The sequence below is a fragment of the Periplaneta americana genome, chromosome 15, assembly GCF_040183065.1.
Source record: "Periplaneta americana isolate PAMFEO1 chromosome 15, P.americana_PAMFEO1_priV1, whole genome shotgun sequence".
In the NCBI taxonomy this organism is placed as follows: domain Eukaryota; kingdom Metazoa; phylum Arthropoda; class Insecta; order Blattodea; family Blattidae; genus Periplaneta; species Periplaneta americana.
In genome coordinates, this window is record NC_091131.1 from 66,272,531 (window position 1) to 66,288,797 (window position 16,267).

The 16,267-nt window shown below is 36.1% G+C and overlaps 1 protein-coding gene across 1 annotated transcript; it reads right to left on the minus strand.

The window, feature by feature from the left end:
* Positions 1-5,473: 5,473 nt before the first annotated feature.
* On the minus strand, positions 5,474-16,244 carry LOC138715059 (carnosine N-methyltransferase). The gene is made up of 5 exons (XM_069847531.1): positions 15,942-16,244; positions 15,434-15,638; positions 15,184-15,347; positions 14,803-15,106; positions 5,474-6,443 (listed from the first exon to the last, which is right to left on the minus strand). Exons 1-5 carry the CDS (start codon positions 16,046-16,048, stop codon positions 6,087-6,089), a joined length of 1,137 nt encoding a protein of 378 aa, XP_069703632.1. The 5' UTR covers positions 16,049-16,244; the 3' UTR covers positions 5,474-6,086.
* Between the last annotated feature and the right edge of the window lie 23 nt (positions 16,245-16,267).

Below are 16,267 nucleotides of genomic sequence, written 5' to 3' on the forward strand. Positions count from 1 at the left end.
ATGTTTGAGGATCTTAAATCTTCAGTGCAGATGGAGGTGAATGAACTAAGAAAATCAGTTGAATTCATGTCTTCCAATTTCGATAGTCTTAGAGAGGAATTGGCGCACACAAGACATGAACTCAACTCCACACAGGAGGAGATGAAGAGGCTAGTGAAAGAAAATGACCATCTTAAGCAGGAAGTGAGTGATCTGCAGCAGTACACACGCAGAGACAATATAATGCTATTTGGAGTTCCGGAGGTCGATGAACAATCAACTTATGAAGTTATTGACCAAATATCGGAAGTCATAGGCGGTAGTGAATTGGTGCAACATGATGTAAGCATAGCACATCGTATACCATCCAGGCCAGGAAAGACGCGTCCTATTGTCATCCGCTTCACAAAGAGGAGAAGTCGTGATGAATGGCTCCAGCTGTTCAGGAACGAGGCCAAGAAAGACGACAGCGGCCCTGGGATTGCGACAAAGAAAGTCAACAGGGAACTTCCGGAAGGAAGAATCACAGCAGGTGACCAACTGACAGCAGTGACCAGAGACCTTTTGAACAAGACAAGGGATGCAGCACGACTGAAGAATTATAAATTTGTATGGACAAGAGACGGTAAGATATTTGCAAGAAAAGATGAAGCCAGCCCCGTGAGTAAAATCACTAATGTTGACGATGTAAATAATTTGTAAATACTATTGTGTCGGTAACCACGTTTAATTATACAATATAATTGACTTAAAAATGGCTAGTAATACTATATTAAATGAAATCCATCAGTGCAAATTTAATAACAATAATAACACAATGGTTTTTAACGATTTACTTCACTGCAATGAGTATATTACCAATATTCTATCAGATCTTAAAATATTTCACTTAAACATTCGTAGCATCAACAAAAATTTTTCCGAACTCTGTGTTTTACTTAATAATTTTTACTTTTACTTTGATATTATAGTTCTAACTGAAACCTGGCTTGATCATGACTCTGGCTATGATATTAATGGTTATAAAAAATTTGTTAAAAGTAATAAGTATAATAAATGTGATGGTATAGTTGTATATTTCAAGGAAAACATCGTAGTGTCTTTAAGTGATATTGACATTTCCCATTGCAACGCTATACATTTTCAATTAACACTTATTAATGATACTCTTGTTAACCTAACTGCAATTTACAGATCTCCAAAACTATGCAAAAATGAATTTATGAAAAATTTTGAAAGCTTCTTGTCAATATACAAAGATTTAAACAACCATGTTATTCTTGGTGACATAAACATTCAAATTTTAGAAAATAGATTAGATAATTTTGGCAACACGTATTTAAATATCATGCATGAATATGGATACGTGAAATACTTAAATTCCATTACTCGTCCATCATCCAATTCATGTCTTGACCATATTTTCCTAAAAACGGGAAATAACTTAAATTTTATACCTGGAGTATATGCAAGCGCAATAACAGATCATTATATGACTTTTGCATTGTTGTCAATCAGTAATAAAAGTATTAGCAGAGAAGCCACTGAACCTTCGGACAATTATAAGCTAATTATAAACCATAAAAGCCTAATATCAAATATTAATAATATTAATTGGGAATCTATATTCTACAATGAAGACGCAGATACATGTTTCGATAATTTTTATAAAATACTCTGTAACCTAATTTGTAAATATTCTAATCATGTCCCTCTCAAATTCTCAAGTAAGTACAAAAAAATTAAACCTTGGATTACCACAGGTATTGTTAAATCAATACGATCTAGGGATAAGTTAGCTAAGCAAGTTAAACGAGACCCACAAAACAATGTTTTATTAAATTACTACAGAAAATATAGAAATATTCTCACTAATGTAATAAGAAATCAGAGAATCAAATATTATTCTGAAAAATTTAACAAAAATAAAAATAATCCAAAGCAATTTTGGAAGACCATAAACGAAGCTACTGACACCCAATGTAATAAAAATAGTATATTAAAGACAATTATAAGTCGAAATGGAATAACAATTGAAAATAAGGAAACTATCGCAAATGAATTTAACGATCATTTTACTAATGTAAGTCATGATATCGTATCTAATATAAAAAAGAAAGTATTTGGTACTCATCACTATAAGCTTTATAATAAAAGTATATCATCTATGTTTATGTTTCCTGTAAACGAATGTGAAATCATTAATATTGTAAACAGTTTAAAAAATAATGTGGCTCCTGGTACTGATGGTATTACAACAAATACCCTGAAACTTATTATCGAAGCTATTTCTAAACCACTTGCCTTTATATTTAATTTGTGCATATCTCAAGGTGTATTTCCCTCAGCCCTAAAACATGCTGTGGTGATACCAATTCACAAGTCTGGTGACAAAAGTAATCTTAATAATTACAGACCCATTCACTATTACCCAGTCTCTCTAAGGTATTTGAAAAATGTATAAAAACACGGTTAATAACATTTTTAGAAAAAAATAAACTACTAAATGATAATCAATTTGGTTTCAGAAAAAATTTGTGCACTGATGATGCTATTATGGCAGTTACCTCAAAAATAATTCAAGAATTAGATGTAGGAAATAAATGTCTAGGAATTTTTCTAGACTTACAAAAAGCTTTCGATACGGTCAATCACAGTATACTTTTGAATAAAATGGATAGATTAGGAATTAATGGAATTGCTTTAAAATTATTTAAATCTTACTTAAGTAACAGAACTCAAGCAACTAAAATAAATGATCACCTTAGTAAATCACGTAACATTGATATAGGTGTACCTCAGGGGACGATTTTAGGTCCTGTTTTGTTTTTAATATATATCAACGATTTACTTAAAATTGACATTGAGAAATATTCTGGTACTCTGTATTCTTATGCTGATGATACTGTGGTTATATTTAGCGGTTCGAGTTGGAATGAAACTTATCAAAATTCTAACAGTGGTATTAATATTATTAAAGAATGGCTGGATGCTCACTTACTTTCTTTGAACGTTTCTAAAACAAAATTAATACCATTTTCATTAACATTACATGGCCTTGAGCAACTAGAAATAAATAATAATATAAGTATAACTATACATGATTGTAACCTACCTACTTGCTCATGTAACGCTTTGAGTATATCCTCACAAGTTAAATATTTAGGCATTATTATTGACCAACATTTAAAATGGGACAAGCATATCTCCTTTCTGTGTAACAGATTGCGTAAAACAATCCACAAATTTTCCATTCTACGCTCTTATTTACCTGTTTATGTTCTGCGTACTGTGTACTTAGCTCTGTTTCAATCAATAATTCAGTATGGTATTTTAGGTTGGGGAGGAATGGCAAAATCGACTTTCCGTCCTTTAAATCTGCTCCAAAAAAGAATTATCAAAATTTGTCTATATAAACCTTTTGATTACCCAACAAAATTAATTTTTCAGGAATTTGGCGTATCAAATCTAGAACAAATTTATAAACAAAAATTGCTGATTTACTTCCATAAAAACGACAATAAATTTAAATATGATCCTCATGAATACCAGACGAGACAAAACTACAGTTTCTTTCTAAATACTCCCAAATGCCACACAACTGCTGGATTAAAACACAGCAGAAATTTTGGACCCAAAATATATAATACATTAATTAGAGCTTACCCTGAGCTAAGTACACTTAACACACATAGATTTAAGAAACAAATCAGATTAATTATTTAATTGTTTAAGCTAATTGAGTTAAAATTGTTACTCTAATATTCATGTACTTCTGTATTTTCTATTTGTATATAGACCCTGTTATTACATGCTGTATGTATTTTACCATTTGTTAATGTGATTGTGCTCAATGAACTCTCGTAATTTTGTGATATATTTTGTATAACTGATCTGAACTGCGCCCGAGCACGAGCTTCTGCTCTTTCGGGCTGCAATGCCTAATGTAGCTCAAGTGTATAGTATTAATAAATATTATTATTATTATTATTATTATCTGTCGGATGGGGACATTAAGCCTGGTGGTCATCTTGGTGCTATTCGACAGGAGTAGACTACGTGCCGGCACAGAGTTTCCCTTCTCCCTTCATCTTCATCTTCATCATCATCATAATCATCATCATCATCATCATCATCATCATCCTCACCCATTCCCTGCACTACACTTACACGATATACCTCTCCAGAGATACACATTATGCATGTTACCCGCCGAAGTAGTTTGCAACATGAAAATGGGTCACAGTCCTGCCAACTATCCGCAATATACAGAACCCGAATCACGCAAGTGAAGTGGGTAGGCCTTAGGTACACACATACATTTTACTATTGTCCATTGATGTGTAAAGTTTGAAAGTGTAACAAATTATGCATAAAGAATATAGCTAAATACAAATTTATTACATTTAATCAGTAACTGAACATCATTACGAGTTAAACTAGAGCAATTGCAATGTTTTAGCAATCTGGTGATTCAGACTTGATATTGAAAATAGGCCTAATCAAAGAATACATAATAGAGTATTTTCCAGCCAAGAACCAATAGTACGTTAATATTGCTGTATGAATATAATGAAAGATTTCAAATGGATCTCAATGCAGTGGAAGCACTGCTGCAAGATATAAGACCTCATTTACATCCAGCGGGGAAAGTCGAGCCTAACCTGAAAACAACAACTTTATATATTTCAAGCCTTCGGTATGCAGATACTCATATCCTTTCTATCCTTTTGTAATTTTATTCTCACAAGTAACCTAGAAAGATGCCATGCTAAACATAAATCGTGGGCCAATCAACGCATTATTCCAATAATGTAACATATGAATCATATCACAGAACTCCAGCATTGCCAATATTGCGATGTCTGGATATTGTTAAATATTTCTTGGTAATATTTTATATCTTTGAGCATGTTCTACGGATGCCAAATGATAGACTACCCAGGAGATTATTAAATTACAGACCCCTTGGATACCGAGATCGTGGACGCCCGAAGAAGCGATGGAGAGACCAGCTTTTCACCTGAGACGGAACAGGCCAAATGGCCTAAACCCTGATAGCTATTGATGATGATGATGATTTTATATCTCCTATTCTTGAAATATCAGTTAGGGAGCTTATATAATCTATTTTAGGACAAAATTAAACACATCCATTGACAGTCATAAAAATACGATAATTTTAGTTCTACTTAGTGATTTTTCGTAAACTGTCTTTGGCAACATTGCATAATAAACATTCCCAGCTGTAAATTTCTTTAGTTGATTTTGGAGAGCTTTTCATACTCTACAAATTAGTAAGACTGCATTGTGAAACAGATTTTACAAGTATCTGTAATCTTTTACTTGTGATTTGTAATTTGTTAACATTATGAAACAGGGCCCAGATTTAGCTATTTGTAACAACACCAATGTATAGATTAATCTTTTTTCTTTCACTCCCTATTTTTATCTGAAGACAAAGCTAGATACAACCTTCAAAATATTAAAAATATTTTTATATTATGTCTTTATTTTTTAAAACCTCTTCTTATATACTATTTTGCAGGGTACTCAGAAAAAAGTCATCTTGTTACTTAATAGGCTCTCTGTGTACATACAGTATTATCATAACTATCATTATTATTATTATTATTATTATTATTATCACTGTATTTTCCTTATACTTATGAATAATGAATTACAATGGTTAAACATGATTCTAACAAGGAACATATCCGATAATTGATATCTATGACCGAAATTACTGATATAAAGAATTTTTTAAACATTACACGTGAGTAATAAAAAACTGACAGAAGCAGAAGGATGATGGTATAAAGTGATTCAGTAAAAATACAAGCAAACTTAAATTCTAACAACACTAACGACATAAAGTAAAATCTATATGACTCACGTTGTTTCGAAAACACTCATAAAAGTAAATTATACTTTCTGAAGCTATTACATTAGCTAATAATCTCAAGACTCTTGGAGTCTAGAACATGGGAAAAATTATGCCTTTTTGTGAATTGGGACATTTGGTCTGAAGAGTTTCGTTATATGGATTTGATATGAGTAACAAGTTTTTTCTTTAGTGTAACAGCTATTGTCATAAAACTCTGGTGCTACCGGCTGCGGTCCTCATCCAGTGTTGGTTTGCGGCATACCAGGAACACACTCTCGTATTCGTACTGCAGCATGGATTTAGGATTCTGCGCATATGTCGTCTTCACGTGGGTTTCCTCCTTCTCGATCTCAAAGCCAATGCCCACAATCACCTCACGCACCACCTGGTAGCTTGGCTCGATTGAGTTCTCATTAGAGAGGTCTGAGAAATGGTATAGCAGAGGTCCCAAGTTGACCCACAGCCCCCCTGGCTTGAGGATGTTGTATATGGTCTCGATGAAGGCCACAATGTTGTTGGCACAGTCAATGAAGAAGCATGTACATACACAGTCCCACTCATCCTTTTCAGTATATACCTGTGGGCAAAGAGATCACATAGTATCCTTCTACTTCCCAATGCACATGAATTCTGACTAGCTTAATTTAGAGATGGAATATTTATAATTAGAATTATAAATATTCCATCTCTAAATTAAGCTAGTCAGAAATAACAGATGGATGTAGAGGTACAGACTGATTATTTAGTCCTGACAGCTCAGCAACGCGAAAGAGGGGAAGTAATAGGATGAGTGGGGAGAGTTCCGGAGTAGAGATAAGGACGAGTGGTCGGTAAAGGAATGCAGTACAGGTTAATTGTACTGGAAACATACTGCTCTACTGCACGCATGACATCCGATCGCTCCGAAGGCAAGCGAGTGAATAACCCAAACACCCCTTGGTGTAACTAAATGGATTCGCCTGTCCCAGACACACATCTCCGGCGACTGTCAGGACTAAAAAATCGTACTGTACTGCTATGTGCAGCTGAGGGGATTCCAGGATCGACAGATTAAGCCTCATTCTTGTAACCATGAACAGACTAATCATATGTACTAAGAAGTTGTCATGCGTTGGTTTCCGTTGACATCCTTCTGGCATATCTTCGAGGTGGAGAGAGGGGAAATGGGAGGGGACAAGAGGGCTGAATTTTAAAGGGGGATGATGTGTTATTGTAGTGAAGAAAAGGAAGATTGTTTTAACAATATTTGTTTATTGAATAATAGCAAGAAAAAATAATATGTCTCTCCTTGGTTCTGAGGTAGGGGAAACAGGAGAATTGCGGTAGAAATTGATAATTTATAAATTCGTCCTGAGACGTCGATGTGTGAAGCATTACGATAATGTGGTAGAATTTGTGTGTAAGGGAGAAGGGGTAACAGAAATGCCTGAGAAGGAGTGTGTTAGACTTGTCTGGAAGGTATGATATAGGGATAGGGGAACAAGAGAGAGATGGAACTGGGATCGAGGTTAGTTCTCGCAATCGAAAAATCGAGCTAGCCTACCTTAGCAACTTTTCGACAGCAAGAACAAGCTCCATGGATGTCGATGGATCAAACAAGCTTAGCTTCGCGACTTTTCGAAAGCAGAAGGGTTCGAAGGAGGAACCAGGGTCGAGCAAGCCGGGATGAACATACGGGAGAATCAAAGTCAATATTTCTACAAGGGTGAAAGGTAGAGGCTAACATTGGGAGGAGATGTGAGCACTTGTGGATTCTGGAGTACACTGCCGTCTCAGCCCCTAGAGGGCTGTATTTATACGCCTGCCTTCCCCCCCCCCCCCCAAGTGACTAGTGATATCATGTTGGGCAGTGAAGTGGGAGAAAGCTTATGTAAGCGTCCCATTGCGGGTTTACGTGGAAAGAAATTTCTGGGAGGGTTGCACTGCAGGGTGATGCGTTTCGGTGGGGAAAGTATAGTCAGCCATTTCAAGACCAGATGGCAAGGGCTGCATAACCACCTTCTCAAGTAAAGGGAGCAAGGTGGAGTAGAAGACGATGATCCATTCCTTACTTACACCAAATAAAGTTTACAAATATTCGAGGTAGATCCGCAAGGAGCACAAATGAAAGAAATTCAACAAAGTGATGAGGGGAAAAAAACAATATATGCTGAGTGATGTAGAAGAGTAGTTATATCGTTTCTAATTAGTAATAGTAAACATTTAATAATAACAATACTTCTAATCTACAACTGGTAGCACTGAAACAAATGTTTTTGGCACTATAAGATAATTAGAATCATTCAAAGAGATGATAATATAAAAATAATTAATACTCGTGCATGATGAAAATATAAAATAACATTCATTCATGTATGCACAACAGGGATGTAAATGAGGAAAAATCATGCGTGACTTATTGCTCCCTTCCTTACCAGCCTACAGCACTGATGTAATGCAGATGTACTTGACTTGACGTTCTGGACAGCTCAGTTCCTCAGCTCCGCGCATGTGTTTTTGCTCTTCAGTTATGTCGTCATGATAGCTCGTATTTTTGCAATGTATTTGTCTACGATGATTGAATACATTTTTACTGTTACATAATTATATTCTATGAATGTATGCCTATTTAATATGTGTTATTAAATATTAATATCTAACATTAAAAACGCGAGAAAATATTTTACCTGTTCTCATATTTCTCCAACCCTTCTAGAATGGCTATCAAAGATGATATTTATAGGCAGCTAATTAAAATAATTACAAATATAAAGAATTACGCAATCAAGACCAGTGATAACCAAATGCATGCAGTTTATGCAAATTCAACATTCAAAATAAGGCACTTATTGACTTTTTCTCTATTTCACACCATAACATTATGACCTTAGTTGTAAATGTTTCATTTGTCGCACTTGCACCTATGGTAGGTGGTTCATATCAGTGATCACTGATTTAAACAATTATTATTTAGATGACTCACCTTCAATTTACCAGAAGTCGTGAACACTGAAGTAGGCTACGATATATGACTCCTCTTTATGACATCAGTCACTGTTTTAATGCATATTATAATTAAGTCTTAATTGCACACTATCACTTTCACACCACACGTATTCTGTTTAAAATAATAAGGCCTATTTTTCATAACATTAGTAATGATTATCTATTTAGATAAAATCAGAGTTTTATTTCACACAGCCTAAACTATAAAACTGTTCTACACTTCAGGAAATTGTGTATCTTCATTGCTTGTACCAGCACGTGATAGATGTCCAATTATAGTGTGGGCTGCAATAGTTTGAGTCTCTGCAGATGTGGGTTTTGAAACTACTTTACTATTTGATTTCTTTTTTATAATTGTGAATCTTCGTTGAGAGTCAATTTTTTTTCGTTACAGCTGGAAAACTTCTTGTGACATCTTGAACAGAATCCAATAACGGTACTATACTTTTTAACATTTTTCTAATTAAGACTACTTGATTAGGTTGTGTGACTTTGTCCAAAATAGAATGAAATTCATTTGAAACCTCCATTTTCATTTCCTCTACATTCACATTTTGAGATTTAAAGTTATCACCATTCCCTACAAAATTTAAAATCGCATTTTTTTCTTTCAATTTTTCCTCTTCTTCCTCCTCAATTTGAAGACCAGGCTTAGAAACAAAATCATCATCTTCATTAACTGATTCAGTCTTTCTGTGGGAAGTTTCTTTCGTCTCTATGGTGCGGCAAACCAAGTGCATATGTTTGCACATATTCCACTTTATACATGCATCAATACACGTACAATTAAATTTGTGTATGCATGCTTTGCAATATTCACAAATCAGCATACAAGTACAAGATGGCTCAATTAGTGTCACAGTATACATTTCATTTGCAGACGATGAAAATACATTCAATGTATCTTGAGAAGAAACTGCAACACTTTCTGCACTCACAGACAGGGACTTTTTATGGCGCTCTCCTACATTTCGGAGTTTATTCATTACTTTTCCCTTCTCGAGCACAATCAAATGATCAAATAATTGGCGACTTATGAAACGCATTGTAGCATGAATTGCTATGTCGAGTCTCTTTACCATTTTCCCTTTAAAAACCGGGTGTTTGACTATGCTATGAAGCCTTTCCAAATGCATGTTTGTGTTTATGCCAGCATTTTTTCTACAGCAATAGCCCAAGCCTGACAGTTTTTTAGGTAATTGTTTTTTAAATAGTCCAAAATCTTGCGTTTCTTCATCTTCACACATCTCATTGACCATGATAGGCAACATCATTTCGAACGCGTTTTCGTCTAACTCATTATGTAAAGCACAAATTTTAAATATAGGTGTCTTTCTTCTTCTTTTCATTCTTTATTTTGTCTAGTCGTCTTTGCCATGCTCTTTTGACATGCCAGCTGCAAAACAACCTCTTTTCGCAGTCGCTCATAATGGTTTTCCAAAAATTGTAAAAGACTTCGGCTGTGTCAGTCATCAATACCTTAGTGTCAATGTGTCCTACTTTCTCTTTTACAGCCCTTAGAAATACATCTACACCGGTTTGGTCATTTGTTTGAAAAGTAAAATCCACATGGGAATCCTTGTCTCGTGTCATCGAGAACTAGCAGTGTTGTCATTTCATAACTGTAGGCGTTTATTCTATGAGTGGAATCCATGCGTATACAGTCAGTGCCATATATTTTAAGTATCTCTGACTGTGCCTCTGTCATAATGCCCAGCATGAAATTCTCAGTTTTTAATTGAGGATATTCTGCCATACCCACTCCTTTGGGTTTATAGAGGATAACGCAACTTTTTTCATTGTTTCTCCTTTCTTTCTCTACCCATGCCTCGACACTCAGCATGTCATCAGAATGGCGTACAGAGTCGCTGTCTAAACAAAATTATCTTATTATATTTCGTAAATCTTGCTTTGTTACAAGATGTTTCGGTAATTTCCTAGTACCCGGTACTCGTTACATAGGTCATTTTTATGTTTAACATATTTAGTATAACTTGTTGCTTGTGAGCCATCCCAAACCCCGACCTCCACCCCTCCGCTTGATTTCATTCTCGACAGAACTCTATACATCATCTAAGATAGCTTCGAAAGGTACTTTTGTGGCTAGTTTTGAAGCTATGTTTTTTCTTTCACATGAAGGTAAGGACAAATGAGCTAGTTCCATTTTATGCCCAACATGGGTTATACAATGATTAACCCGCACACTTCCATCATTAAAATATACTGCCTTAATTCTGGCAGGGCAATAAGCATTAATTTTTTAGGATCCCTGTACTTTAATCTCTCTCTGTCTTTTGCCTGGAGATGAAACTTTACTTCTGTAATTTCCCAAATGGTGACATTGATAATAAACGATTTTTTTTGTCTGTACACGTACTTCCAGATCGATTTTTGACATATGAAGCTGTTTCTTGCTCCTCGATACTTTTTTTACGCTCTTTGAAATGACTAGAATTTTCGAATTCTAATTCATTAGTTTGTAATTCTACAGAGTGATTTATATAGAACTGACACATTTCTTTCTTTAATTATTCTGTTGGACATTCATTCAATGACCCAATTCTAGCACCAAATTAAGCAGAATGTTCTGGAGTTTCGATTCCTTGTCACTAGATGCGCAGATGTTTATGTTTTATTCCTATTATTGGCAGTTGTTTTCGACATTTTGTGTCGTGAAAATGCAGTACACATTAAATAAACGACTCTTCCTTGTGAAGCAATACTGGATTACGAATTCAATTACAGCTACTCAAAGGGCATACCAGAGAGAATTTGGTGTTCGCAATCCTCCCAAAAGAAACACAATACTGGGACTGGTAAACAAATTGGAAACAACTGGATCTCTGGTGAGTGAAAAGGGCAAGCATCGTTCATCTAGGCTTCCCACGGTTGTTGTTGACGTAAGAGCACGACTGGAGCAGTCACCCAAAAAATCATTAAGACATTTGTCGCAGGAGACAGGGTACACCTACTCAATGTGTCAGAGAGCTGTGAAAAGTGCAGGCCTAAAGCCATATAGGGTTACGGTTGTTCATCAGCTACAGGAACCAGATAAGGAAAAAAGATTGAATTATTGTCGTTGGTTTCAAACATTCATTGTGCAAAATCCTGCCATATTGTCCATCACATGGTTCACAGATGAAGCATGGTTCCATTTATCCGGTTATGTGAACTCACAGAACTCACGCCATTGGGCCATCGAAAATCCACATATCATCCATGAAGCACCTATGCACCCGGTTAAAATCGGAGTTTGGTGCGCAATATCCGCACAGAGAATAGTGGGGCTAATTTTTTTTAACCAGACTGTGAACACTGCAGAGTACCGACTGATTTTCATGGAGTTTGTTGAGCAACTGGATGATGTAGGGCTGAGTCAAGGATATTTTCAGCAAGATGGCGCTACATGCCATACATCAAATGAATCCATGGAACTAATTGCAAGTTTCTTTGACGACCGAATAATTTCCAGGAACCTGTGGCCACCGAGATTCCGGATTTGACACGCCGGACTTCTTTCTATGGGGTTACTTAAAAGACAGGGTTTACGCCACACGTCCCCAGACATTGGACGATCTGAAGCACAACATCACACAGGAGATTCAAGCTATTGACAACAGAGTCCTCCAACGCGTGGCCAGTAACATGGAACGACGTGTTGAGTTGTGCCTTATGCAGGATGGAGGACATTTTCAACATTTGCTATAGAGGTAAATAATATCTCAAAATTCCTCTACATTTTAGGTATAATAAGTTGTCGCTAGCACAATTCGTTTTGAAACAATTAATGAAAGAAATGTGTCAGTTCTATATAAATCACTCTGTATATCATGCACTCTGGGAAGGTGATCACTGAAGTCAGTAAATTTTTTAATGTATTTACACATATAAGTTAGCACACTTCAAAGCTGTAGTTCTGAACGATTCCTGGTTCGTACCAGAGTACCCAGAATGTATATTGTTGTAGTGTCTTTTTAAGTTGAATCTTTTATTGAAAGTCTTATCACACAGTTCATACGTGAAACAATTAAATGTGGACATCTTGACAAATAAGAACGCTAAATAAGACTATATACACACATACCCACCACAATAACTACAATGAAACATGCATACAGTATGTTAACAATGAAATGAATTGTTATAAAAATGAAACCACAAAAACATAGCATGAGACTCAAAACAAACTCGAACACAACCCGCCAGTGACAACTCCAGTAACGTAGTGGGAGTAAAGCCGAATTACACATGTGCGGAGCAGAGGAGCCGAGCTGCTCAGAATGTCGAGTATGTACTCGAGGAATCACTGAGGGAGGGGTTGTGATTCTCCCTCAATTCCATTCTGTGCACCTAAGTTGGTAGGGGGAGATGAGGGGAAATCACTCCACGAGTCACATTTTTACATCTCTGGTGTACAACTACAACACAATAAGATAATTACAGAGATGAACAAGTCCCGAAACACAATGAATATAAAAGATTAAGAATTATGGATGTTGTCTAATAAAAAGAGCACATTTTCTCAGATGGAGAAAAATATCTACACATATGACCAAATGTTGAATTCAGAAATAAAAACTGAACACAAGCAGTCAGAAAGGATATATGGACAACCCAGTTTGAAAGGGAAACAACTCAAAATTGAAAGTATTGAGAAACCTGAATTTAAGTAAATGAATTAATTACAGGCATAGAGTGGAGGTGCAAGAAGTAGATGAACATTTCTGGTTAAAAAAAAAATTATTATATTCCAAAATATCACGAAAGTTAGTTCATACCATATTCCATCTTCCTCGAGTCTTGATACTGAACTTTTCTGACTACTGATGCTGCTCTTCAGTATGTTTCTCGAATTTCTGATAAATACATTTGCATATTTACTGATTCTGTGGCTGCTAGATTTAATATAATCAAATATGCGTCAATTTTATATAAACACAGAACTATTCCTATACAAAAATAACGGAGTAAAATTACAATTCTCAAAAAGAAAAAAACAGTATTTCAGTAAATACTTAAGCACTGTTGAAGTTAAAAACATCGTGAAGCAGACAACACATTTACAATCAAGACTGATGCAAATGATATCTCTATTCAATGCCTTTGCTTCAATTGACTCTCATTTTACAAACCTATAGATCAACAATTGACTCCCTTCTGACAAAGGAAAAATTTTACAGGCCATACAAAAGAAATCAAATGATGCAAAAAAACGTACAAAATATTGCAAAGACATATTTAAACATTTTAACAAGAACCAGAACTGTTCATACTATCACAAAGTCTACACCAACTTCACCTTTCTGATAATCCTGTCATACAAATACAGTAAAAATAGCTATCAAGCTCCAAGCTAGCATATCTTTCCTGGTCTTATATGCCTTGCAGAAATAGCAAGACTGAAAGCTAGTAATCTTTCTGCTAACTGCAAATATGAACAACAATGTTATCAATCCTCAAGGAAGTAGGAAAAGAATTGATACCTATGAGAAATTTTGGTTTTGCATCTGACACGATGCAAAAACCAAAAATATTTTATCATGTTAAACACTATGAAAGTAATTTAAATAATAAGATTCACGAGTGATACTCAATAAATGTTGCTAGTGCCACTTTTCCTACACCGTCTTCACCAATACTCTACTGATTTCCCTATCTTCTCTCTTTCTCGCTGCTGCTGTTGCTGCTCTCTCTAGGTCTCTTGTCCATGGCCAGATGTCTGATCACCTGCTCGACAACATGGAACATAATTTCATTCAACTTCCCACGCATCCTATAGAATGTTGGGTGGAGGAGATACTGGAGGGAGCTTACCAGCAACAGATATTGAGGTTTTCCCTAATTTAGTTTTCTTCTACTCCTACTAAGAAAACTGTTGTAAGCTACTGTGATTTAGCATATTGTTTGTAAGTCTCAAAGTAGCCTAACTGAAGCTGGAAAAAAAATTGTACCTCCAAGAAGTCGCCTGCAGCCATGGAGAACTGAGCGTTTGGGGGAAGGTCCGCTGGATTGATGTCTGGAAAGGAGACACTCTGTGTCTGGTGCTCGGGTCGCAGGTTGTTCACAAATTGGTGCACCCAAGGGAACACCTGGTACAAGTTGGTGCCCCGACACTTGTTGAGCACAAAGTTGGACGCAAAGAGCATGAAGAGGCTGAATTCGTTACCCTGGCAAGTGTAGCCGCGGCGTGCCACCTCAAAGGCCAGACGCCCCAGCCCAGCACCAGGCACCAGCACACGTACGTCCTGTGGCAAGCTGCAAGCATACAACAAGTGATGAGAGTGTGGTCTGTGCGCCGACTCGTCGAATGCAGTCCAGCAAACAGGTCTCACCATAAGTCCGTCGGGAAATGTGCCACGACCTCTTCAACAATGGGCTGGTAGCACGTCTGACGTTCCTGTGCTCCTTCTTCGCTCCAGTCGCGAACAAATTGTTTTAGAGTAGCCTGCACTTTCTCCAAATCTGCTCCACTGGGACGGGTGCTTAGAAGTTTAATCTGAAAAGAAATAAATGTAATAAGACCACACAAACTTTACCTTTATATAGGCCTAAGCTTTACAAGCACAACCATGAAGTACGCACCGGCTCCGAAGGACTCGTCGGATGTACATTCTCGAACATGTATGCCACATCCTTGATGATCAGTTTAATAATATGGTCATTGTTTTCGATGCAAGTTCTAATTTCTTGCAAATGTCGACGATAGTTATCTAACAATTTCTGATGATGTGCAGGTAACGATCTTAAATAGCTTTCAGTTTTGGCTACTCTTTGAAGAGAATGGGTCCTGTCAAACAGTAAAAATGTTCTCTAAAATATATTTATAATACTGAGCCATATCTAATACTAACCTATTAATTCTTAAACAAGCCAAACACCGGTAATTCCTATATCGTGATTTAATACAAATGCACTAAGTATGAGAAAACAACTACCTCAAATGAAATTGAATTCTGGAACGCATATATTATAAACAGAAAGCGCTCAAAACATACAAAACAGAGATAATTGATATTGAATTATACACTTTAAATTTTGTGGTTAGGTTAGAGCTGACTAAATGATTGCTTACTCTTTCTTAGAGTCTCACCTGTAATATTTGAAAGCAGCAACAATTCGTTGAAAATGTGCTTTTTCTTCTTCGTCATCATGTGGATTTCTCATTTTTCGAGCATTTCTCGTACTTAAATCATCCATTTTCTTCGGACCCTTGACCTATCAAGAAGGCATCAAACTTACTTAGCGCCTATCCGCGCCTATCATACCGTAGAGTACTCAGAACCTATAAGAACCTATCATACATTATAATTTCCATAGTATGCACCAATCATAGTGTTGTCTACAGAAATACCGTCCAATGAAACATCTGCTTTCATTCTGGTAGCTAATTGGCGAACACGTGGGAAATGTTTTTAT